The following is a 26,917-nucleotide window of genomic DNA, read 5'->3' as shown; positions in this document are numbered from 1 at the left end:
CAATATTGTGATATACATTGGTATTGAAACTGACCCCTGTGATTATCGTGATATTGATTTCAACCATATCGCCCAGCCCCAGTATACCCTGTTTGTTCTGCTCTGTTCTCCCCCATTTTCTCTCCTCCATCTCCCTCCCCCTCTCTAATATAATATTGTTCATTCCTGTTTATTGATAGTGCTTAGCTAGACTTAGCTAGACATATTATCTGTAAAGCCCTCTGAGACATGCTTGTGAATTAGGCCTATACAAATTAACTTGACTTGATTACTGCAATACATGGTGGAGTTATGAATATCGAACAGCATTACTTTAGACAGAGGAAGTAGGCCTAAATTCATTGAATAACAATATGTGACCTATTGTTAGTAGCCTACAATACATTTAATGGGCTAAATAGAATTTGAAATCGTTAATCTCTAAAGTGGAATCTTTTGAAATGGCGTTTTGTGTTTCCTTCATTATTTTTGAAGGACCTGTCTCTTCGTCTCCCCCTCAGCCTGCATGAGTTTAATCCAAGTCTGTCACCCTGACCAAACACCCCCCCCCCCCCCACTCAATGAATAATTGATAGCAGAAATCAAATGACAGATTCCATAAAAGTGTTATTAGGGCCCAGTGTAGCCCTGGCTCAATCCTAATCATATTAGCTGCCTTCCACACATAACTGGGTGGTTGTTGGTTTGTTTGAAGAGGATGTTTAGTGGAAAATCAGACCACATTATACTTTTCAACAAACAAGAATTAGGGGTGTCCCGTTCAAATCCTTTGCCACATGTCATCCCCCCTCCCCTCGCTCTCCCCACCTTTCCTGTCTTACTCCTCTATCCAATGAAGGCAAAATTAACACACACAAAAACACTAGAAACTTTGGTTAAGTTTCAAAATACACATTTTATGTGCAAAAGTAATATAATCAAACATAGCCTACTATCAAAGTTTTATTAGGCTACATAAATATTACCCTCCCCCCCCCCCCCCCCCCCCTCTCTCTCTCTCTCTCTCTCTCTCTATTTTTTGTAAATAACTTTTTTGGTTACATTTTTTTGAAAATTGTTCTTGCCTCAAAAATGCTGTCAAGAGCAAAATTATGTCAGAACAGTGCAACTGTTACATTTTTTTTAGACAGCGCCTTCTGGTGGTGTTTAGCGTACTGAGATATTATCAGTACCGTACGCTTACAACTTACCCCTGTGACAAGATGCCCCGGTCTCCCCTATGTAGCTACAAATTGTGAGCAATTTGTGTGTAGTGTAGCCCATATTGAAACACATCTTAAAGACAACAGCATGCCGTGACATGACATGTTTGCAGTAGTAGGCCACTAACCTATGGAACAAGTGCTGACAGTAGCTCTCACTTATCTTGATCAATACATCGATCGCAGGTGATTGATGATCCACCACCACCAGCCCATCGATCTGTTAGACCTGTAGCCGTGTTGGTGTCCCCCAGGCCAGGCAGGATCGACTCTGTCGTCACTCTCTAGTCACCACTCTCTAGTCACGAGTCACGACTGGTGTGTGTGTGCATGCAGAACGTGTAGCCTACATGCGACGGTCATGCTCTCCCTCCTCCTCTTCCTCTACACGGGTTTCCCCCGCGCCTCTACATGCAATAATAAAACATCCCTCCTCGCAGTGCGGTCACCAGTCCGTTCCAGCATCAGCCGCTCTGCTCTGCAGCACCATGCAGGCGGCAGCGGGTGATGATGCCGTGACCGACGCTGCTAGTGCTGTAAACAGTAGCGGCACCGCCGACGTCGACGCCAGCAGCGGCGGGGACGGGGCAGGGGAGAGGATGGAGAGGAGGACGCTGCCAGCCGAGGAGGACAGGACCAGCCCGCAGCAGCAGCAACACGCGACTTCTTCAGCGTCCGGTGTGCTCGGTGAGTGTCCACACGGCAACGTATCTAGCATAGCTCGGTTTAGAAGAAGACAGATAGACATTCTGTTCATCTGCAAAACATGACGGGGAGAGGGGAGGTGTGCATGTGCTAGCCGATGGTGCAGTCATGTCACCGATGCTTTGTATCTAGATGACCCATGAAGACAGAGAGAGGTCAGTCGGCTTTTATTTCCATTTAGTCCATTGGCTTGGACTTAAGGTTTGTGTGTGTGTTTTTTTTCCTCCCTTTTCCCTCTGCATAGTGCGCATTCCGATTCACACAGGCCCGGGAAGTGCGAGGCTTTGTGGTCCACAGGTGATGGAGCAGTCAGATGCAGTATTGTCGTCTGGGTGCATGTCCTTTTCCGATAAGTTTTTCTCACATGTTGAAGGCCTGAGCATTTGGTGAGGAGAACATTATATTACCAGGGGTGGTGGTGAGTGAGCAAATGATGACCACAGAATTGTGTCATGGTCATTGCTGTATAATTGCCAGTGATATAATTGTCATTGTGTAGAATTTGTGTTTGGTCCACGTTTAAAGAGGTAGGCCACTAAACAACAAATTGAAGTGAAAGCCTGACGTAATAGTAAAAAGCATGATACTGACATTGCCATCTGCTATTGTCTGATCTTTGGAGCCAGGTGATGTCACCTTCCATGGAGACAATCACCTGGCTCCATAGATCAGCTAATAGCAGATGGCAGTTCAGTAGACTACTAGACCACTAAATGTCGGGCTTTACATATTTGGCTTTGGCATTAAGTTACTTTAACTTTTGTCATCGTCTATAAAGGGAGCAAGTGGGCTTTGTCTGTCTGTCTGTTTCAATTTTTCTCCCACTGATGATGACATCATTATTGACCAAAATAATCTTATGACATCACTGATGATGTCATAGGCACTGTGACATCATCAGTGACATCATTATATTGACCAAAATCATCTTATGACATCACTGATGATGTGCAGCGGGCGAGCCTAGGAATAGACCCTTATCACGGGGGCCATTTTGTGTCGAAAAGGCAGGATATACACAGGTGCAAGCAAAACACTAATGAGGGTTTCCAACTTCCAATCATGGAAGATGGAAACCCTCATTAGTGTTTTGCTTGCACCTGTGTTTATCCTGCCTTTTCGACACAAAATGGCCCCCGTGAGAAGGGTCTATCGAGCGCGCGAGATGCCTAGTTGAAATAAATGCAAATGAATTGCAGCAACATCCTGAGGCTGTAGGCCCTGGGCACAGTGGGCAGTGCCAACAAGTTCACCATTTTAAGGGGACATTGATCATCAAGGGGATGTGGGCAAGTTGGCACCCTCAGGTAATTTGAAATTAAAAGAGTTCCAGGCTCTCTGTCATCCCTTTAACAATATTATATTTGATATTTAGCTGCTCTATGAACGAGCTGATTTGGTGATTTTGCAGATGGCCACCATCAGTTATCCGGCTGCCACCACAGATCAGTTTCTCACACCAGGCACCAACTACCAACAGTTTCCTTCTGCTTTTGCAAATTCTGCAACAAGCACACAGATACTGTATAAGAGCTGACTAGTGTTTTGAGCAGTGTTTAAAGAACACAGTGGACGCAGTCTTCTACAGTTGTTCAAATTAAAGCTGACAGTTCATGGTCACTGTCACCTACAGTGAGATGTTCACTTGGAGTTTGCATGCTCTCCCACTGTAGGCCTGGCCTGGCTGTCTGCTGTGCTCCAGTGCCCCCCCCCCCCCCCCCCCCCCTACAAGCCATCCCAAAGACATGCAAGTGAGGTGGATCGTCCATGCAGTAGATATGAATGTGTTTGCCCTGTGATGCACTAGCAACCAGTCCTGGAGGGCTTTTCCACGCTCAAGACGGACCTGGGGCCAAAGTGCTTCAGACCCGCCTCCAAATATGTTAGGCCCAGTGCATGTTCCAGCCTCTCATAACTCTGAATAGCATTAAACATGTCGAGAAAATGAATGTTCTAAAAATGTATATTTAAAAATAATGAAGGTCTAGTACGCAGAGTCCTGTCCTGGTAACTTCCTCTATACTGGTCGGCCTGTAGGACGTAGCGTGACAAACCCAGTGTGCTTCTGCCACGAGAAATGAAGCGGGCTTAAGTGCTCAACTTTAGACGACACACTATGTCAAGAAAAACCTACACTATGTCAAGAAAAACCTTCAGGATGTTTCAAAGATGCCTATACAGAAAGCCTATTATAGAACTCATGTTTGCCATGGGCTGATGTAGAGGACTTTCGTTGTGAACATAAACGAACAAATACTCAAAAGTCTAGGACGGATAAAGGGGGATTATATGGTATGGGTTTTTAACTTGGGCAAATGCTGCTTATTTTAACAGCACTGTTCTGCAGTCGCTCTACTGCAGTTGGACATACGGGATGATAATAATATCCTTGAGTTGCTCTGAATGGCTGGATGGCTGTTGCCAGGCCTGCTGGCCCCTTTGCCTGTCAGAGATCTCTAAATGTGTCTTGGAGCAGACAGTTCCTGCATAGACATTAGCGGTGATGTCAGTGAAATTAATTAGTGCAGAGAGGGCCACTCGCCCAGATGAGCTCGATGCTCCAAAAAACGTACAGTGAAGGCAGGAGAAAGAGTGAAGCAGTCGATGATTTGGCTTGGATTCATTACACCATCATGAAGCACATTCAATTGAATTGAATTGAATTGAATCTGACCCTGTTTTGCCACAGTCCCCCTGACTAATTGAATCTGATGTGCCGCTATAGCACATTATAGGTTAGATGATGAAGTGTCCGTTTCAGTCACGGCGCTAGCATGAAGGGCTATCATATAATAATGCTATAAGAGAATAATGGAGAGATAACAGCAGTGATGGCTTTGCATGGGAGGGATTTGGCCATGTGCAGGAATTAGGCGATGGGATAGTGCAGTTATAGTAGGGTCATCTGTGGCACTTCCGTGACCGTGGAGAGCGAAGGTCCGTTTCTCAATGGATTTGTCATCTAGGAGGGTTAATAAACAAATTTAGCCGGGGTGTATTTTTAAAAAAGGCGGGGAAAATATTTGAGAGACCAAAATCCAAAATGTCTGCCGTGGAAATGAACTTTTTAATGGTTTGACCTACAATGATGCACAATACATGGTTTCAGAGCTTATTCTGGTCAAGTAATACATATTTGGTGTTTATATAATGATTTGACTTATTTTTTACCTTCAAATCCAAGATGGCTGCCAATTTTGAGCTCTAAAAGGCAGTTTTTTCAAAATCGTCCATTGAGCCTTCATATTAGGCTTGAATGACAGGTCTTCTCATGATGAGTTGAATAATATACAGTATACGTACACAGAAGTAATCTCTGAGGTCAATAAAGTCAATGTTTGTGTGTAAACAACAGTTGCTGATTTGCGGTTTCCCATTAAATAGGGTAGGCTACTGAGAATATGGTGTCCAGTTCATCCCATCACATTTTCATAATGAACCAAAAACAATTTTGCACTATAGCCTAACATAAAATAGTATTCTGTATGCAAAGCTAGCAAGGTTAGTTGCTTGAGCTGAATTTAAAGGTCAACTCAAAACAAACAATGAAATTAACTTTGAAATTAAAACTGAATCCTAGGCTACTAAATTTCATCAGCACACAGTAAAGGAAACTTGTCTTTGAACTCAGCTGACTGTCTAGTCCTAATCCCTGTTGTGCAATGTCCCTTTTCAGTGAAGTTTTAGTTTTTGTTAAGAGTATGGACTTTTAATCTTGACCTTGTTGGTAGGCAACGGCCCTTTTTCAGTCAAGCATTTTCAGATTAGCTCAGTCAGTCTGTGAAGCAGTCAGTGTCAGCACTTGCGCGAGCTCGCTTTTTCTCTAACTAATGTTAACATTACACACTTTAAGACACTTTGTTTGAGGATATAAAAGGAGGTACGGTGGTGAAGTGGTAAGCACTATCGCCTCACAGCTCGAAGGTCGTGGGTTCGATTCCCACCTGGGACGATGTGAACGCTGAAGGAATGCGTGCCCGTCCGCATGTCTCGGGCACGCCTGCGGCCTCGTGGGATAACAGCTTATCAGCGGGATATATGCCACAACACCACGCAGCTCGAGTGCTATATTGCTTTTATAAAACGGTTTCCAAGTATAATAATATAATAATAATAATACTATAAGTCCGACTGGCATGGTATTCTGATAGAGTCAGTTGAAACACTACTGTAAGGCGGGACCGCAAGAACGTGCGGGTGATTTGATTGGATCGTTCTGGAGACTGAAGTTGACATTGGCCAATCCTGGCGCTTGCTGAGAAGCTGAGAGCTTTCTGGAAAGCCGACAGGCAGCTCGAGCGCAGCGCTGCATTCTCAGCGCTTGCTGAGAAGCTGAGTGCTTTCTGCAAAGCCCGACACCAACTAACGTTACGGGGTTAAATGCGGGGTTAACAGCCTTTTTTTTGCAAAGAAGACATTAGCCCGCATTTATTCTTGTACAAAACATAATTTTCTGCGAAGTATTAGTAAAGTTATAAGCGAAGATCGATTCACAAGGATCTGACAGCTGTCTCCATTTGTTTTTTTTGAGGTAACCAAAGGCTTTTAGTAAGAGAGTTGCCATGGCAACCAATAACCCATGGCCATGGGTTATTGGAGTGGGTTATTGGATTTATACAATGGCTGTGAACCAATCAGATTGCTTGATTTGAGAGAGCCGTTTTATAATTCTATTTAATCTTCAGTTATGCTTAAGCAAGCCAGGCTGTTTATTTTCAAAAGCAAATGCATATGTCAGTTGACAGAAGTGTGGAGACAGATAACATTAACTTTAGCTAAAAATAATAACGTTACCTAACGTTAGCTAACACCAAATATCAATGATGACTTCTGCAAATAAAAATTGTTTTTGCATTTGTTTTATATGTTCTTGATGGTAGAACTATCTTTAGACTAGTGAATAACGTTGATATCCTCAAACAAAGTGTCTTAAAGTGTGTAATGTTAACATTAGTTAGAGAAAAAGCGAGCTCACGCAAGTGCTGACACTGACTGCTTCACAGACTGACTGAGCTAATCTGAAAATGCTTGACTGGAAAAGGGCCGTTGCCTACCAACAAGGTCAAGATTAAAAGTCCATACTCTTAACAAAAACAAAAACTTCACTGAAAAGGGACATTGCACAACAGGGATTAGGACTAGACAGTCAGCTGAGTTCAAAGACAAGTTTCCTTTACTGTGTGCTGATGAAATTTAGTAGCCTAGGATTCAGTTTTAATTTCAAAGTTAATTTCATTGTTTGTTTTGAGTTGACCTTTAAATTCAGCTCAAGCAACTAACCTTGCTAGCTTTGCATACAGAATACTATTTTATGTTAGGCTATAGTGCAAAATTGTTTTTGGTTCATTATGAAAATGTGATGGGATGAACTGGACACCATATTCTCAGTAGCCTACCCTTTTTAATGGGAAACCGCAAATCAGCAACTGTTGTTTACACACAAACATTGACTTTATTGACCTCCGAGATTACTTCTGTGTACTTATACTGTATATTATTCAACTCATCATGAGAAGACCTGTCATTCAAGCCTAATATGAAGGCTCTATGACGATTTTGAAAACACTGCCTCAAAATTGGCAGCCATCTTGGATTTGAAGGTCAAAAATAGGTCAAATCATTATATAAACACCAAATATGTATTCCTTGACCAGAATAAGCTCTGAAACCATGTATTGTGCATCATTGTAGGTCAAAGCATTAAAAAGTTCATTTCCACGGCAGACATTTTGGATTTTGGTCTCTCAAATATTTTCCCCGCCTTTTTAAAAAATACACCCCGGCTAAATTTGTTTATTAACCCTCCTAGATGACAAATCCATTGAGAAACGGACCTTCGCTCTCCACGGTCACGGAAGTGCCACAGATGACCCTACTATTATGCTGCGGGATGAAATCCTCATCGCAGAGGGACGAGACGGTGACACAGTACAGTCTACATCCCAGAGGGATGAGACGGTGACACAGTACAGTCTACATCCCAGAGATTTGAGACGGTGACACAGTACAGTCTACATCCCAGAGATTTGAGACGGTGACACAGTACAGTCTACATCCCAGAGATATGACGGTGACACAGTACAGTCTACATCCCAGAGAGATGACGGTGACACAGTACAGTCTACATCCCAGAGATATGACGGTGACACAGTACAGTCTACATCCCAGAGGGACGAGATGGTGAGACAGTACGATCCACTGCACTATGTAGACATGGGTCTATCTGACAGGACGATCACGCCTCTGTAAACAACATCAGCTGTTTAAGACACGTCACACACCATCTAGTGACACCTCTGATGAAGACGGAAGTTTTGCCGTCGAAACATGTCAGGTAGGAACAAAAACCTGTGTCTGATATAGAAGAAAACCTAACGATCTAAGTAAATTATAGACACTATGAACCTTTTTGGATTTTTAGACATGGGTCTCTCTCTCCGCGAGAGACGAGAGAGTGACCTGAGTGAGGAGAAGCAGTGTGATAGAAGGGGGAAGCACAGTTGAATGGGAGGAAGGAAGCAGCAGAAACAATGGCTTCAGACTGTAATTGAATCTTGATAATACTGTACAAGTGGGATACCACCGCTGTGAAAAAAAACCACAGTCTTTCGCTTCGTCTACATTGAGCCTAGCAGTGGTTTGAAAGTTGAAACAGGGCTACCTACAAGGCTAAAGCAGAATGACCTCAACCACAATGTGTCAGTGGCTCTGCCTGTTTACGAAGCTCTTCCTGTCCCTGATCTGAGTGGATGATCTGTTTACAGTTATGATCTGTGTACGTGATGTGTGTTTACAGATCATCTACTCAAATGTTTTGAAGTGGGCCCGCCTCTGCTCTGTACGATGCCAGACAAATAAGTCATATGAGCAATGCGGCATAGTCAACCTTCACGGCGGTTGAACAATCACTTCTTTGGACATTGATCTGATCTAGTGTCCTCGAGAGAGAGAGTGGCGTCAGCGGAGGACCAAAAAATGTGAGACTCATTAGCCAATGAACAGGCAGGAATGGGTCTCGCGCTACTTTTGCATGCTAAAATAAAGCTGATAATGTACAATTTGATTCAAGGGATGAAAAACCCTTTCAAAGTACAACACAAACTGTCTATTTTGCTGCAACTCGACAGTGCTGCTGTTTTTTACTCAAGAGTTCCAGGACCTTACTTCCTGGAAAAAAAACTGGTCCATTGGAGTGAATGGAGATGTCGGAACTCTTCTATTATACGGCTCTGATCTGATCTACCGTATTTGGTTTTCCTGTGTGCAAAGTGTGTGAGAGGAGCAAATAGCATGAAAGAAAAAACAATGGCAGAGAAATGCATGGGTTTGGAGCCGAGTGATAGAGTGAGACTCACAACAGTTTGACAGAGTTCAACCACTAAAGCCATCATCTTTGTCCTTGATCACCCTGCACTGAAAATACCACCATCTGTCTATCCCTCTCCCTCTCACACACTAGCTCTCTCTCTCTCTCTCTCTGACTTGCTCTCTCTCACTCTGTAATCAATTTAAACTTTATTAACCCCAATTGTATCTCACCCCCCCCCCCCCCCCCTGTTGCCCCTTTGTCTAATCCTTCCCTGTAGATAAATTGTTTGGGAAACGCCTCCTGCAGGCCAGACACTACATCATGTCTCGTAAGTCCTGGCTGAAGATGGTGCCCACCGACAACTGTGACATCCTGATGACATTCCCAGGTACGTTACGGTCATTCCCAGGTACGGTGAGGTCATTCCCAGGTACGGTGAGGTCATTCTCAGGTACGGTGAGGTCATTCTCAGGTACGGTGAGGTCATTCCACAGGTACGGTAATGTCATTCCCAGGTACGGTGAGGTCATTCCCAGGTACGGTGAGGTCATTCCCAGGTACAGTAAGGTCATTCCCAGGTACGGTGAGGTCATTCCCAGGTACAGTGAGGTCATTCCCAGGTACAGTGAGGTCATTCCCAGGTACAGTAAGGTCATTCCCAGGTACAGTGAGGTCATTCCCAGGTACGGTGAGGTCATTCCCAGGTACAGTGAGGTCATTCCCAGGTATGGTGAGGTCATTCCCAGGTACAGTGAGGTCATTCCCAGGTACGGTGAGGTCATTCCCAGGTACAGTGAGGTCATTCCCAGGTACGGTGAGGTCATTCCCAGGTACAGTGAGGTCATTCCCAGGTACAGTAAGGTCATTCCCAGGTACAGTGAGGTCATTCCACAGGTACGGTGAGGTCATTCCCAGGTACGGTGAGGTCATTCCCAGGTACAGTGAGGTCATTCCCAGGTACAGTGAGGTCATTCCACAGGTACGGTGAGGTCATTCCCAGGTACGGTGAGGTCATTCCCAGGTACGGTGAGGTCATTCCCAGGTACGGTGAGGTCCGTACCTGCCTCCCTGCCTCCGTGCTCCTCCTCTGGCCAATCCATCACTGTAGAGAGCACAGAGCAGAGCAGCCTCATTAGATGCCTCTGGCGGTCAGCCAACCACTCAGGCAGACACACGGCTGGGACTTCAATATCGTCTCTGGGGACATTTCGATCACATCCATTTACACTGTAACCTGTATACTTACAGACCAGAACTTAATTTACACTGTAGCCTTTATACTTACAGACCATAACTTAATTTACACTGTAACCTTTATACTTACAGACCATAACTTAATTTACACTGTAACCTTTATACTTACAGACCAGAACTTAATTTCCACTGTAACCTTTATACTTACAGACCAGAACTGACTGTTGTTATACTATAACCTGTTAAAAACCCACACGTCAAACAAACAAGGTAAACCTCAGTATCTTCTCCATATCTGATCAACATAAATTAAATATGTTACAAAGAAAGATATAGGCCTACATACCTCGCAAATAACTTAAATACCATCCCTCTCTATCGATTAGCCTACCCCCATTGTTGTTATTGTTGTTCAAGTTTCAGTTGAAGGATAAAAGTTATCCTTCAACTGAAACTTGAACAACAATACGTTCCTTTCTGACCACTCAATTATGAGGCATGTTCTAAGTGGCATTATTGTCCACCTGACCTACATTCTGAAACTAAAACAACACACACAAGAAAAAAACAAAAACAATCCATCATTTCAAACTATGGAGGAAATGTTTATTGCAACATAATTTATGCACACAGAGATTTAATTGGAGTGACCTTTTCCGGCCCCCCGCCCCCCCCCCCACACACACCTGACCCCGCCCCCTGCTGGCTTTCCTGTCACACTTTGAAGGATGGGCTTGGTTCAACATTGATCATTTGCTACCCTTAGTCAACAGCCCTGCTAAAGGTCTATCTAGGGATTAACGTGAGTGTAGACAGAGGGCTTTATGTCTGGTGTGGCACATGTTGTGTGTTTAACAAATGCAAATCCATACTTTGTTGTTTATATTCACGAACTAACTAATTCACTTTTGTATATCAACATTGACGAGTTGGATTGAATAATATGCTTTCGATGGGTTCAAATGAAAGCGTGATGAAAGTGTCTCTCTCACTCTAGATACGATAGACGACCACACGATGTTGTGGCTCCTGAATCAGATCCGCGTTGGAATCCCACAAATCAGCATTCAGGTTCGACAGCAGAAACACACCCAGGGACACGCCTTCTTCATCACCACCACGTTTGAGAAGTAAGACTCTGAGCGTGTGTGTGTGTGTGTGTGTGTGTGCATGTGAACCAGTGTGTGTGTGTGTGTGTGTGTGTGTGTGTGCGCGCGTGTGTGTGTGTGCGTGTGCATGTGAACCAGTGTGTGTGTGTGTGTGTGTGTATGTGTGTGGGTGTGAACCAGTGTGTGTGTGTGTGTGTGTGTGTGCGTGTGCGTGTGTGTGTGCGTGTGCGTGCGTGCGTGCACCTCTGCAGACACGAGCAAGACAGTAACTGATATGGTATATTTGATTTGCTTTTATCTGTGTCAAATGTTGAGCCTATGAAGAGAGAGAGTGACAGAGCAAACACAGGGAGAATCCTCTTTTTACCATTCCTGTTTCTTTATTGCACATGTGAGATTGACTCTGTTTCATAGCATCAAAGAGATTGAGATTATTTTATAATTCACTAGCAAGTCCTCCAACAACAACATCCTTGCTTTATCTGCTTTACGAAAGCAGCTCTGCCGCCTTTTAAGCCAGAAAGAGACAGAGAAGAGTTATTGGCTGTTCACACTATACGCCGATGCAACGCCGAAGCTACGCCGAAGCTACACCGAAGCTATGCTGAAGCCACGCAGTTTTATTTCGGCATTCTTGTTAACAGGTGAGACCGTTCACACCAGCCGCACGCCACGCTGAAGCCGCGCTGGAGCGATCGTTCAGGATTCAGTCCTATTTTCCAGGTGTGACGCGTGAAGCTTGCCAGGCATGAAGTCAATGGGAGTTGTGGGCGGGTTCAAGGCGCGCCGAGGAGGTGCTGAGAGGAAAAGAGAAGGCTTCTTGTGTGAACGGTTAGGCGTCAGATCAGTGTTAGTTCCACAGAGTGTTAGTTGCACAACACAGCAGACAGACCTACATTTGAATCATGCAGCTCCTCCCCCCCCCCTCTCTCCTCACCCTCAGCTTGCTGCGGGGAGCAGAACAGATGGGCATGCCCAAAGCTGTCAAACCACAGTTTGGCGGTGGGACGCGTCGCTTCTCCTGTGAAGAGGACAACATCTATGACAGCATAGAGAGCGAGCTGTGCTTCTTCACCTCACAGGTTAGAGAGGCGCTGTAGAGACATGTAAACGCACTCATTGTTGTTATTTTGGGAAGGATTGAGAAGTTGTGATAGTTGTGGGAGATTCCTACAAGTATTAGTAGAAAATGAAAAGTCTCCATCTTATTTCTCCTTGTCTCTTTTTCTCCACCTCTAACGGTGTTCAGGAGCGTCAGAGCATCATTAAGTACTGGCTGGACAACCTGCGAGCCAAGCATGGGGAGGTGCTTCACAACATTCACTTCCTGGAGGGACAGCCAATCAGTATGCTGATACTTAGGATGCTTGAACGTTTCCTCGCTGTCCCATATCTGATTTTGCGTCAAATGTATCTTCTTAAATGCTTCAATGATTCTGTATGCAGTGTTACACTGTGGTGAACACGATGTTTGAAATCATTACGATTCAGGCATTCAGCTGATGTTTTTCCAAAACGACTCAGGGTGCTCTGGGTCCCCACTCCACTGTGCCTCACACACCCTCTGAAGTGTGCATAGCATCCATTTTCAAGTGTTCAAGATAAAGAAAGATTGTGTCCAAAACTGTCCATTATATTTGGACACTGTCAAAATATAATGCATCAGTGATACACCTGCACTATATGCTCAACAAGTAAAGCTGTCTTCCCTCATAAATTATGCAGACACTCTTTGGGTCAGTCCAAGTTTAATCAGAATTGGGCAGATGGTGTAGCTGTTACGGCCTGTCAAAGTTTGAATTTTTGATCTTTTATTATAGTGCCTTCATCAGGCCAATCCGTATAATGATTTTAAACGTCAGAATGCAGTGCCAACCAAGACGTGTACGTTTTGTCAAAATCGTACAACTGAGATATCGCGTTTGAGTTTAAAATGTTGATCATTAATGCTAGCATGCCCATTAGGCCCATCAGTGTATAATTCAAATGCGAACTGGGAACCAGTGAGAAGATGCGCCATCCCATCAGGTTTTGCCCAAATCAGACCAGTGGTGTGTGAGATGTCACCTGAAAGATCACGTCTGACTCGAGTTACGTGTGGTTGGTAGTTCCAGAGCTGCAGGCCAGAGGGGTGATCCATCAGATGTTTCCCCTCCATGAGCAGAGGATCCTCGGCCAGCTGATGACGTCTTGGGTGCAGGCTGTGTGTGAACGACAGCCGCTGGGTAAGCAAGCAGGGCACATTACATCACTGAAGCTTTAAAATAATATGACCAAATCCTTTATGGAATAGGCCTGCGCTATCAACAGTGTCATCTGTGTTTTAGATGATATCTGTGACTACTTTGGGGTGAAGATCGGCATGTATTTTGCCTGGCTGGGTTTCTACACCAACTCCATGCTTTACCCCGCTGTCGTCGGCTTTCTGCTGTGGATAATGGCAGAGGCTGACCAGGTACCTGAAACCTAATATTCACCTCATGTTCCAACACAGGGGTCAGCCAGTTACTTCCTATTGTGTTGACACTTCCTGTGACAGTACAGTACTAGTGAGCAGGTAAAACAGACGGTGTTTTGAACAGGAAGTCATAACACAACTGGGTCAAGTGGGCGGGGCTACATAAGGTGAATAAGCTTAATAATAAGATGGTAATAAGAAGGTTTTCTCCTCCGAAGCCTTTGTGATCTTACTGGAAAGCTTCCTTACCTTGGTACAATATAAGGGTGTTGTCTTCCCCTTTCATCTGACTCTGATTCTGATTCTGATCTGTACATAGTTTTTCTCGTGATTTTTTTTCCCATTATTTTTTAGTAAATGCCATTGTTCATAATCAGCGGAAAATAATAACCATAATAAAAAAACATTCATGAATGATAAAACACTTGAAACTGCGGGGTGGCAGAATCATTATTTCAACGATGTTGCGTCACTAATATCTGATTGTCCTGTCCTCCCACACAGACGAGTCAGGATATCTGCTGTGTGGTGTTCGCCCTCTTCAACGTCGTGTGGGCCACGCTGTTTCTGGAGCGCTGGAAGAGACGAGAGGCGGAGCTGGCCTACAAGTGGGGCACCTTGGACACGCCCGCCGAGTCGCTGGAGGAGCCCCGCCCACAGTTCAGGGTGGGTAAAGTGTGGGCGTGTCGTGTGGGGGTAAAGTAACACAATTATCAGTATTGTAAAGCTGTTGCATAATGCATGTTGTTGCTTAAAGGGACAGCTCACCCTAAAATCCAAAATACATATTTTTCCTCTCACCTGTAGTGCTATTTATCCATCTATATCGTTTTCTGTTAGTTGCCTGAGTTTTGGAGATATCGGCCGCAGAGATGTCTGCCTTCTCTTGAACACAATGGAACTGGATGGCACTCGGCTTGTGGTGCTCGAAGCACCAACAAATTACATTTGAAAAATGTATTGTATGACAGTAATGTATGACAGCATTGTCCCTTTCCAGAGATCATGACACGGTTACTCAAGATAATGCACAGACTTTGTTGTGAGCAGTTTCATGTAGGGACTATTTTCTTTTGCAGTCTCGTGTAGGAACTAGCTAGCAGCTAGCAGCTGTAGTTCGGTCAAAAGAAAAAATAGTTCCTCCATGAAACTGCTCATAACAAGGTCTGTGGATTATCTTGAGTAACGGGGTCATGATTTCTGGAAAGAGACATTGCTGTTGAGTTGATCAAATGTATTTCTTTGGCACTTGGAGCACCACAAGCCGAGTGCCATCCAGTTCCATTTTATCGGAGAGAAGGCAGAAACTCTGCGGCCGATATCTGCAAAACTCAGGCAACTAACACAAAACGATATAGATGGATAAATAGCACTACAGGTGAGAGGAAAAATATGTATTTTGGATTTTAGGGTGAGCTGTCTCTTTAAGATGTTGAATCTGCACAGCTTGTTAAATATTCACTACTCACATTTTTTTCCTCACTTCTGGCTGCTTCTCTTCTCTAGAAGGTTTTATGACTATAGCCGCCTATATATTCTTTGGTTTGATCCTTGCTCTTCTGCACTCCTCTTGAACAAAAGTATTCCATTTCCACTACTCTGCAGATGAAGTTGCTTTGTCAGTGTATAGCTGTCTGTGCTGGGGATCGTGCCCAGAGTACACTTACCATCACTTTACATAACTCTGCTAGAGACTGGATTGGCACGTTTAGGTTTACAGTGATCAGTCGTGTTGGAGAGGGCTTCCAGTGAGTCATGGCATGTGATCACTAGTGTGGGAGAGGCCATTGGATGGATTCCAAGAGGAGGCTGGATGTTTTCTTCATGCTCCATGTGCTCTCTGAGAAGCGGAGGGGGGTAGGGGGGTGTGACGGGGACTTTCCCGCCCCCTGTGATCCGGAGTGAATAGAGGAAGTGGGGGAGGGGCAGCGGCTGTGCGGTGCTGTCCCGCGCTTGTTCGAAAGGGAGCATGGTGAGCTGTAGAAACAGGCCCGGCTAGCTCAGTCGGTAGAGCATGAGACTCTTAATCTCAGGGTCGTGGGTTCGAGCCCCACGTTGGGCGCAAGTGTTTTGGAAGTTCTGATATGAGCTGTCCAGTTAAAGAGAGTAATTATGACCATGTGGAAGAAGAGAGTTTATGTGGCTAGTTCCTATTTATTTGTGTCATGTATTTATTTATTGTTTGTAGATATTGTTTATAGCCTACATATAATCTGACTTTGTAAAGTTCATATAGAAAGTTTTGATATACTTTAGTTATAAATCGTACCTTAAATATGGATTGTGTATTTGTTTTCTCTGTATTAAATTGCTTTACTTCACTGGTCATGTTTGCCGTTCCCAACATCAACCTGGCACACAATACCAAAAATATACGAGTGTCTATTTAGTGTGTGTTGCAATCAAGTATTATTCACTTGAAGCGCAAATCTCTGCACAAATGTTTTCCAGTCCAACAGTTGCAGTTAAGGTAGAAGTGGGAAGTGTAAACCACAAAATAAGAGTGTGTGTTGTTATTCTTCTCTCTCTCTCTCTCTCTCTCCCTGCATCTTGCTCTCGCTCTGCTGCTGCAGGGAGTGAAGCGGTGCAGTCCCATAACAGGCTGTGAGGAGTTCTACTACCCCCCCTGGAAGAGAGCCATGTTCAGATGGCTGGTCAGCCTGCCCATCTGCCTCCTCTGCCTCTGTTTTGTCTTCGTGGCCATGCTCCTCTGTCTGGAACTGCAGGTCTGAACCACATCGATACAGTACAGAATGTTGTCTGATTAAGAAGAAATGGGCTAGTTGTATTCGGGGAGTTATTTGAGTTGAGATTTAAATGGAGATCACATCTCTCTTCTGAACAAACATGATGAAACCAACCCCCTTATTACATATAAATGTTGGTGGAAAACTTGGCAAGTTCGCAACAACAACACCAACACCAACACAGTTTGGATTAATATCTCACCGGTAGAGGTCTTCATGGGTCTAAAAGGTCATGCACGAACCCAAAAAGAGACGGAAATGTAGTGCCCAGAACCGAACTGGACCATCTATTATTAGAAAGCTGAGACCCAGATGCATACAAAAACCGATAAACGTCAGACCCGACCGGGACCCGCAGTCGATCCTTTTGAATAGACCCGAGACCCCGGCCGGGTCCGGGTTGGACCCTCGGGTATTCGGGCAATACCCGAGGACCTCTACGTACTGGCAGCAGTAAGCAGCATCTCAGTAATTGATATGCCAGCCAGCCACCCACAATCATCATTTCAGATGAGTACAATGGGCTTTTAGAGATATAGCCAACTGTGGAGTAGCAGAGAGCACATTCTAATGAACCGAGTTTGTTAATATGCTTCTGATTCACCTTGCAGGAAGTGGTGATGGAGATTCAGGAGCTACCTGGTATTACAAGGTTCATTCCTAAGATAGTTCTGGCCATTACTGTGACCATATGTGATGAAGTGTACAAGAAGATTGCCTATTGGCTCAATGACATGGGTAAGAGTCCCAAAATGAACTCACTGGTTACAGTAAAGTAGTTCATGAATGACGACTATCTCTCTGATAAGCGACGCAGTAATTACTGTATTCAGAATTTAATTTGAACATGGCTCCCTTTAGGCAAGGTGATTCTTGGTATTATAATTAGTATTATATAGAGTATGATGTCTTGCTACAGGAGTATTGGTGAAGATAGCTTTTAGCTACGAAGTTCTTTTCCTTGGAGTAAAGGGAGAAGTTGCAATGCAGAGAAAAATAATAGCCTTCTTTTGACAATCGTCATTCAACTCCAAACTGATCAATGCTCCTGTGATACGTGTTTCTCCTTCTAGAGAACTACAGACTTCAGAGTGCCTATGAGAATAATCTCATCATCAAGATGGTTTTTGTAAGTCAGGCTTTCTCTTGTTTGCTATTGAATAGAGGGCGATTCATCTTGATCAAAGAGTGATCGACTTCTTGTCCTCTTTGTTTTGCAGTTTGAATTCATCAATTCTTACCTTAGCCTTTTCTACATTGGATTCTACCTCAAGGACATGGAGCGACTGAAGGAGGTAACAAGTGAAAAATATCACAAACAAAATCAGAAAATGGTTCATGTAAAGGACCAGTTCTCCTGTTGTTCGGTCTCAATTTTTTATTTATTTATTTATTTATTTATTATTTAAAATATTGCTTTATTGAGCTAAAACTAAAACGAATGAGAAAGCTTACACAAGGGTCTTACATTATGAACTTAGTTGTGGTGGCGTGCGGCATCGTGCACAACATATCGTGGGCACAGTATTACAGGGAAAGCTTACAGTATCACATGATAAGCTTGGTTGCTTGATATCACTCTCACTGTGCCACATGGCCCCAAAACGTTGCTGTCAGAAGTGGGATTCGAACCCACGCCTCCAGAGGAGACTGCGACCTGAACGCAGCGCCTTAGACCGCTCGGCCATCCTGACTTATAAGGCTGTGAAACCCAATGTACAATGTACACCAGATGCGGTACAGCTCCGTGTGTATCCAGTAAAACGGTAGAACAGACTCTCGTCTCGCCCATGTTAATATGCGGTACAGAAAAAAATACGCACCTGTTCTATTTTTGTCGGATCCCCCATGCGTCAGATTACATGGGTGTGGGTCTGTTCAGGCAGCTGTCCGGTGGACATAGAGTAAGCCATTAGGTTTCAAACGCTGTAAATCACATGGGATAATGACAAGCAGTGAACTGCATTTGTCCCTTACTTTAGTCTGATTGAATAGTTGCACTTGTTGAAAATGTTTGGAATGTGCATGTCTTTGGTCTTTTGAGCTTCTTCTGGCACTAACCGAGGCGCTCTCTCTCTTCACAGATGCTCGCCACTCTGCTGATCTTCCGCCAGTTCCTACAGAACATCAAAGAGGTCCTCCAGCCTTACCTGTACGAGCAAAACAAGCTGGGCGTTTTCACCCCCAAGGTGCTGTGGGAGCTGCTCCGAGCCATCGTGCTCAAATACAGCCGCCTGGCGCTGGGAAAGGCCCAGGCCTCCATGACGGCCTATTCCTTCCTGGGGTCCAAAGGCCCCCCCGGGGACCAAAAGTCCGAGCCGAGGAGGAGAGGGGATCTGAAGGCGGGATTCAGGCTGACGGAGGAGGAGTGGGACATGAGCGACAGTACGCTGCGGCAACGCAAAGTCAAAGTCAGCTTCACCGAGAAGGTGGACTACCAGGACGTCACCGCGGAGAACCAGGCGGTGGAGGACAGCTTGGAGGACAGCCCCACGCTGGTGGAAGAAGGCATGGACCCGTCCAGCATTTTCGACAGCTGCGACGACGACAGCGATTGCGAGACGCTGGCTCAAGTATGTGGTCCGCCTGCCTGTTGATCATGATTTGTCGGTCCTGTCTTCTTGACCTGTCAGTGGTATTTTGTGCGCTGCAACAATATCCTAAAGTGATTTAGTCTAGAATTGAGTCTTATAATCTGCCAAAGTGAGATCATTCCACTTTTGCCCAATATGAATCCATTTGTTTCGGGAAATTTCACAAAAAGTGACATCTTGATGCTAGTAGTTCGGCTTTATTTCAAGATTACTTCTTCCAAGAAAAGTCTAGAAACAGGTGAAATTACATTGAAAATATCCCAAAATAAGACTTAATACGAGACTAAATTCCTTCCTGATTGTGCGAATAAGCGTCGCCTTAAAGCGCGAAAGAAATGATCCTCAACCTAATGCTAATTTTAGGAGACCAAGGAGACTGTGTCCCCTCCGAATGAATATGACTCTCTGTGTCAGAGAAGGAAGAGTGCAGGTGACGGGAGAGAGGAGAAGAAGTCATGGATCGATCCGCCAGAAGAACCCAAGAGCGTCACTCTGACCCAGGCTGAGATCGAGAGCTGCATGCAGACGTATGAGGTGTGACTCCTGGCCTGGCTTTTCTCTTGTCTTGGAAATTGGGGCAAATAAACAACTTTTTGCGAAACATAATTTATTAAAGCAGCTACGAGCAAGATTTTCGATTGTTATTAAACAGTATAATTACAATATTGATGCATCACATCTTACCTATAATAGTAGCTGAGACCAAAGTGAAGCCGTGTGAATCCGAGATTGCTCTCTTGATGATTATAGTCTGTGTCTGTCTACTAACCTCGCGTTACCAGGCTCTCTCTCTCTATCTGTCTACCGGCGGGCCAGATAAACCCGGAAGTGAAACGAAACGGTTTATGGCAGCTGCCTGCCTTCCGCCGTTTCGCTCTGCCTAGCAACAGACCATAAATACGGAGAACGCCATGCAGGGGCTTGCTACTCTCGCGAACATCTCTCATTATATTCTAACAGTTTTTTTGGAAGTAATTTTGTTATTTTGTGGTTATGGCCGAAGTGGCTGCCGCAAACCGTTTCATTTCACTTCCTGATCTGCCCCGGCCGCAGACAGACTAATTGTCAAGACAACACTGGCCGATTCACTCGGGGTTCAAGCTAGACTACTCTGCGTTGGTCTCGTCTACTATTAGAGGTAAGATGTGATGCATCGATATTAAATTTAGACTGTTTAATAACAATCGAAAATCTTGCTCGTAGATGCTTTAAAGTGGACAAAGCATAATCTAAGTTAGTTTTCTTACAAAAACTCCAATATCTCTAATTTGCCCACAAACAACATGTGATTTTGTTGTGTAACCTTTGGCCCTGGCAGGACACGCTTCAGGACTACCAGGAGATGTTCATCCAGTTTGGTTATGTGGTGCTGTTCTCCTCGGCGTTCCCTCTGGCTGCCATGTGCGCGCTCATCAACAACATCATCGAGATCCGCAGTGACGCCCTGAAGCTCTGCAGCGGCCTGCAGCGGCCCTTCGGACAGCGTGTGGAGTGCATCGGACAGTGGCAGGTCAGCCTGTTTCTCGCTCCAAAAGGCCTAGTGTAAGCTATACACTGCAAAAGACTGCCAATTTATTTGGTCTTGTATCCAGACTTCAAGCTTAGTTTAGTCGTTTTTTTTACGTGAAATCATCTTACTGCGCTGGCAGATATTTTTTTGCCTCTGTTTTTATTTTTTTTTACTTTTTTTATACCTTTTTCGGGATAATGTAAATGTATCAAGTGAAATTTATTGAAACCAGCACAATTATCTGCCAGTGCAGTGAGGATCATTTTACTAAAATGTTATGAAATAAGTGTGTAGGTCTGGAAAGTTAAAAATCACTGGACAGCTTGTCATTTTTTGCAGTGCATTGTTGTTTGTGTACATGTAAAGCCCCAGTGGCCTAATGGATAAGGCACTGGCCTCCTAAGCCAGGGATTGTGGGTTCGAGTCCCATCTGGGGTGCATGTCATGCATGTCAGCAGAGTGGCGCAGCGGAAGCGTGCTGGGCCCATAACCCAGAGGTCGATGGATCGAAACCATCCTCTGCTAAGCATGTGTTTTGGTCCCGATGGCTGTGCCAGCACCCTACCTGCGTGGCCGCCTTCGGTGTATGAATGGGTGAATGTAGGCACATTGTAAAGCGCTTTGGATAAAAGCGCTATATAAATGCAGTCCATTTTGCAGTCCATAAAGTTTATTGAATATAATTAACAATTTTATTCTTATTTGGCCATGCATCATCTCATACATCTCCCTCCCTCCCTCTCTCTCTCTCTCCCTCCCTGAACAACAGACAGCGATGGAGGCCATGGGCCTGATAGCCATCATAGTGAACTGTTACCTGATTGGTCAGTGTGGTCAGCTGCAGCGCCTGTTCCCCTGGTTGAGTCCTGAGATGATGATCATCTGCATCGTCCTGCTGGAGGTATGAGCTGCCACACAGCTATGGGCCCATATCACAGCAGCCGTATTGAGGTGGTAAGCAGGAGGGTAAAGCAGGTGTCATCAATAACATTCATGGGGGCCCTGGCAGTGGAACATGGAACCATAATTAATGGTATTGTTACACCTGCTTTACTTCCTGCTTTCCCACCTCAAGCGGTTGCTGTGAAGAGCCATCCTAAGGCCATGCTGATGAAGAGCAGTTCCTTATTTTTTGTCAGGGATACAATTTGACATCTCGTCTTTGCCTTGAAGGAAACATGTACAGGTCGTTCACTTGTGTTGAATTACAAATGAAGTACGTATATGCATGGGCCTGTTCTTATGTTGTGTGGATTTCTTATTTCAACAAAGTTGATGTGACCTATAGAGAGGCAAAGTGAAATGGTTTTACTGGTTCAAACCAAACGGTACAGATATACGGTATTTAGAAACAGGAGAGATCGCATAACATTTCACTGGGACCAAAACGTTTTAAAAAATGCGGGTTTAAAGATAATATTTTTTCGATGTTGCTTTTTCGATGTTTTTTTTTTTTTTTTGGGGGGGTCCGAGTGAAATGTTCTATGGTCTCTCCTGATTATAGCGTTAGCTGAACCGTTTGGTTCGACGAAGTTCAACTATTTTATAAGCATTTTACGAAATGTCTATGGGAAAATAAATGGCGGATGAAAATCTGTGGTACAGTGCTGAAGCAGGAAGTGACGTTCCACTTTGCCTCTCTCTATCGCTTCATTAATGAAGGCAAAACCTCAGAACAGTTTTTGCTCTGTGTTTGAGATGCACTGTTTTACCATTATGAAAAAAGAAAAGGCAACAGAATGTGACTGTCAGTGCCTGGATGTATCTGTCTGAGCCTGTTCCTCTGTGCTCTCGGTGGTTTACAGCACTTTGCCATCCTCCTAAAGTACGTCATCCACGTTGCCATCCCTGATATCCCCGGCTGGGTGGCAGACGAGATGGCCAAGCTAGAGTACCGCCGAAGGGAAGCTTTCAAGGTATACTTGGATCATAGCTTGAAAGACCTTCAGGCCACCAGCATACGTGAAGGCTTGCTACTGCCTGCTACTTTGTGCACTTTCTATCATAAGTCTATATATCTTTTGGTGTCCCTTGGTCTTATTGTATGCTATGTGAAACAGACACACACACACACACACACACACACACACACACACACACACACACACACACACACACAGTGATTTGGCCAATCAGGAGATCACTGTGTGTCTCCAACTATGTTTGTCTGTATAGTGTTGTATCACATCACCTGCATTTTCGCTTCATGTTGAATTAGATCGTTCTGTCATGATACAAACTATGATGAACTATGATGGTCAACATGTGGCCTGTAGCTTCCCATGTAAACAGGCCCCCTGCAGCTTGTTTGGGTGAACTGCTACAGTAAATAGGGTGATACGTTCAACAGTGAGTATGGAATGGGAGAGAGGGCACATGGGGGTCAGCTGTTTTCTGTAAACACTCTTTAAATCACTAGCACTCCAGCAGCAGCTTCTCTGTTTCTCTTTTGACTCTCTCTCTCTCTCTCTCTCTCTCTCTCTCTCTCTCTCTCTCTCTCTCTCTCTCTCTCTCTCTCTCTCTCTCAGACACACATTTATCTCTTTCACTCACTGTCTCTCTCTTCCTGTCTTTCTCTGTCTTTGTCTCTCTCCTCTTCTGAACACCTCTTGTCTTCTCCTGTGTTCAGAAGCACGAGCGGCAGGCCCAGCAGCACTTCCAGCAGCAGCTGAGGCGCCGGCGCGAGGAGGAGGAGCACCAGCGGCAGGCCGAGCTGCAGGCCGAGGCGAGGCAGGAGAGCGAGTACCACAAGGCGGACGGCCAGCATCAGCACCACCATGACAAACCACCAGGGGGCAGGCCAGGGGACAAGCCCAAGAGACCCAGCTCTCTGCTGGGCAACAACAACGTGATGAAGTTCAAGCAGATCATCCCTCTCCCTGGGAAGTCGCGCTCCCCCGCCCAGTCCCCGACGGGAGGCGAGGCCAAACTGCCGGGATTTCTCAATTTTAAGTTCCTGAAGTCGCCCGAGGGGAAGAAAGAGCTGCCGGGGGCGGTGGGAGCGGTGCCAGGGTCGACGGGGAACTCCTCCGCTGCCCCCGGTGGCCAAGAGCGCTCGCAGTCCCCCACCAGGACATTCAGTCCCGGGAAGCTGTTCAGTTTCAGCAAGTCAGAGGGGACGGTGGTGTGTGCCAATGGGACACAGCTCTCCAGACAGAGCGATGCTGCTAACACTCAGCCCAACAGAGCAGAGCTCAACACGACCGCAGAGGAGTTGCCCTCCAACGAGTCAGACAAAGGAGAGACAAGACAATCGACTGATTTAGATATCTCTTTCTCCAAGAGTTAATAAACTGATTTAGATAACTCATTCTCCAGGAGTTAATCAATCAAGCATACCATTGTAATATTACAGTGGAATGCAATATTCAAATGTTCAGGCAACATTCTGAGACAATGATGGAGAAAGGACCAAATGCACGGTCAGCGAGTGGTAGACTTTTCACTCTTGATGCAAACTACTTGGCACAAAGCATTATAATGTATCAATTATCACGTGATAATATAGATGCCATGTTAAAAAAATGTACAGTAAGTGTAACTCCTTGAATGAAGCTTGAGTAACCTTTAATGAAAGGATAAGTTCACCCAAAAATGAAAATTCAGTCATTATTTACTCACCCCCATGCCGGTGGAAGGTTGGGTGAGGTTTTTTAGTCCACAAAACATTTCTACCATTTGAAAGTTGGTCACCATTCACTTCAACTGTTTAGGAGGACAAAAAAAACATCACCGGCCTTTCAACAGCATCAGGGATGAGTAGATAATGAGTGAATTTTCATTTTTGGGTGAACGTGTCCTTTAAGGTTGAAATACTGCATGACTTGTGTGGCTCTGCACCAATAGCATCTTGGCATCAAAAAGAATATGATCAAAAAAAGTTGATCTCAATGTGAAGGCTGTTGTTGTGAAACCGCGCTCCCTCTGATCTGTTCCATCAGAGGTTCTGAATGACAGTTTACTCATTCCTGGCTCGTTTCTCATTCTGATGCATCTTGATGTGTTGAATGCATGTGGTGCCCTCTGCATGCATGACCTCTTTCATGTCTTTTCAGTTGTCAAGCACTTTCAAAGCCATTGTATTCTTCCGCAATAGCTCAGATTATATTCACTGTGACCGTGAAAAAATTATATTCTATTTTTCTTAACTTTGATTTTCTATGAATTATTTTATTTATATTATTTTTATATCTATCGATTTACATCAATTAGTGAATGTACCTCTACGATGCAAATAAATCTCACTTGAATAAACATCCATCATGAGACCTTGTGAAATATTGGTTGATTTTCTTAATTAATGGTAAATCAATATTATTGGATGATCATTTTCTGCTGCGGGACCCCACTTTGGAAGTGTGAGAGATGGAGGGGAATTAAATTGACATTTGAATTGAAATTGAAATTAAGGCCAATTATGACATTAAAATTAAATTACTTTATTCAGAATAAAGATCCACGGTATTAAAATGCAAGGGAGCATAAAGACACTTCTTTGAGGAATATCCTCGCAAGAAGGTCGTTCCCATCCAGTTTCAGACAATGTCCCAATACACAAGATCGTATGTAACTCTTCCACAGTGCTAGTTTGGGTTAACCTGATGCTGCAGATGGATGGTACATGGAGGTTAGACAAAACAATCAAGTTCTTCCACTCAATACCACACACACGATGTTGATGTTTATCAGTTACAGTACATACATCACTGTATAACCTATATGAGAAATTAAAAGATTTGAAATTGACAACCACAATTAACTGAAGGTAAACAATTGATCCACTTACAGCTGGATGACAAAAAGCATGCACATCCCAAACTTAACCAGGTGCTGTAGAGAATGCAAAGCGAACAGGAGCAGAACCAGCACGCTGCAAGTTGCTCCCACGGTGTATGAATTCATTAACACCTACTGTACACCTACTCTGTGTACACATGATGTGGTCTGATGCAGAGCAGGCAACGTTACGTGTGTTGATCAATTTGGACTCCTTGAGTTAACCTGCCAAGTTGAAAACATACAACTGTCGATCTGTGAACCCGCCATGCGGAAAATTGTTAAAAATGTGACACAATTTGCATGTAGATGTGCAAGGATTTTCTTTCTGTAAGTGCAATAGTTCAGGGCGCAGCAAATGAAGTAAAATATTTTTTATTAGTTACAGTTGACCCAAATCTGGCTTGCATGCCTCAAAACACAAAATAACAGGCTTCAACTAATGGGCTAAATGAAAGGAAAACAGAGCAAGTCCTTGACATATTACCTGATGGTGGGTCAGAGCAAACATATATAACTGTACAAATAATATACAAAGTGGCGTTGAGTTATTTTGAAATGCAGATCACCAACTTTACAAGTAGCAGCAGAAAAACAGACTGTGTTGTTGTGGCCCAGTTGTCAAACTTGTAAATGCAAATACACATCGCCTCACCAAACGCGTCTCATTATTATGGTGGACCAGTTTGAGCAAATGCGAATGGCACATAATAACAATGACTGACAGCAGTTCTCACAAGTAGCCTACAAGTCAGTTTGTCTATTTTAGATATCAACAGTCATCAGCTGTCTTATGTCAGACAATGTGACAAGCTTGCCCAAGATACAAGCACTGCTTATATACATGTGCTCTAAAGGTACTGAGCACCAAGCTCAGGAGGATATTGCTACAAAATCTGCAGGTCATCTTGTACAAGACTGCATTGGCCTAATGATGTCCTTAATTGAAGGACACGCTATATCCATTCAGCTCAACAGTAGTGCATTTCATTTTCTGTTACCGCAATGTAAAGCAAAGGGAAACTAGGACATGGTGAAAAAACGCTCACTTCTATTTAAGGCAATAAAACAGTATTAATCAGGAGAACATAACATTTCTTTTGGGACTCGCATCTCTTTCCACAACACAGCCCATAACAATAACCTGAATTCCTAATTATATCTAAGCAGCCGACACAATGCTATTTCAATTTTCAGTTACTGTAATGACGGCGATCAGATGACGGGTGAGCTAAGAGGGCCCTTTAAGGACCACCACGTAATATGTGTTGTTACATATGTCAAACGGGAAAAATAGGGACCACAAAGATGGC

General features: G+C 44.3%; 1 protein-coding gene across 2 annotated transcripts; it reads left to right on the top strand.

The window, feature by feature from the left end:
- The first annotated feature begins 1,734 nt into the window (after positions 1-1,734).
- Positions 1,735-25,047, top strand: ano8a (anoctamin 8a). Of its 2 annotated transcripts, none has more exons than XM_083659151.1 (18): positions 1,735-1,889; positions 9,494-9,604; positions 11,408-11,540; positions 12,463-12,601; positions 12,769-12,865; positions 13,628-13,744; positions 13,847-13,974; positions 14,482-14,643; positions 16,551-16,703; positions 17,336-17,462; positions 17,798-17,853; positions 17,945-18,019; positions 18,809-19,297; positions 19,733-19,852; positions 20,637-20,828; positions 21,598-21,729; positions 22,634-22,744; positions 23,458-25,047. In XM_083659151.1, the coding sequence occupies exons 1-18, from the start codon at positions 1,802-1,804 to the stop codon at positions 24,115-24,117; spliced, it is 3,090 nt and encodes a 1,029-aa protein (XP_083515277.1). In that variant the 5' UTR covers positions 1,735-1,801; the 3' UTR covers positions 24,118-25,047. The 2 variants fall into 2 exon arrangements, with proteins under 2 accessions (XP_083515277.1, XP_083515276.1); XM_083659150.1 differs by having other exon boundaries at positions 19,682-19,852.
- Positions 25,048-26,917: the final 1,870 nt, after the last annotated feature.

This window comes from Poromitra crassiceps (genome assembly GCF_964638095.1).
Source record: "Poromitra crassiceps genome assembly, chromosome: 23".
Lineage (NCBI taxonomy): Eukaryota > Metazoa > Chordata > Actinopteri > Beryciformes > Melamphaidae > Poromitra > Poromitra crassiceps.
Note: the sequence above shows the minus strand (reverse complement) of the source record. Positions and strands in the feature narration are given on the sequence as shown.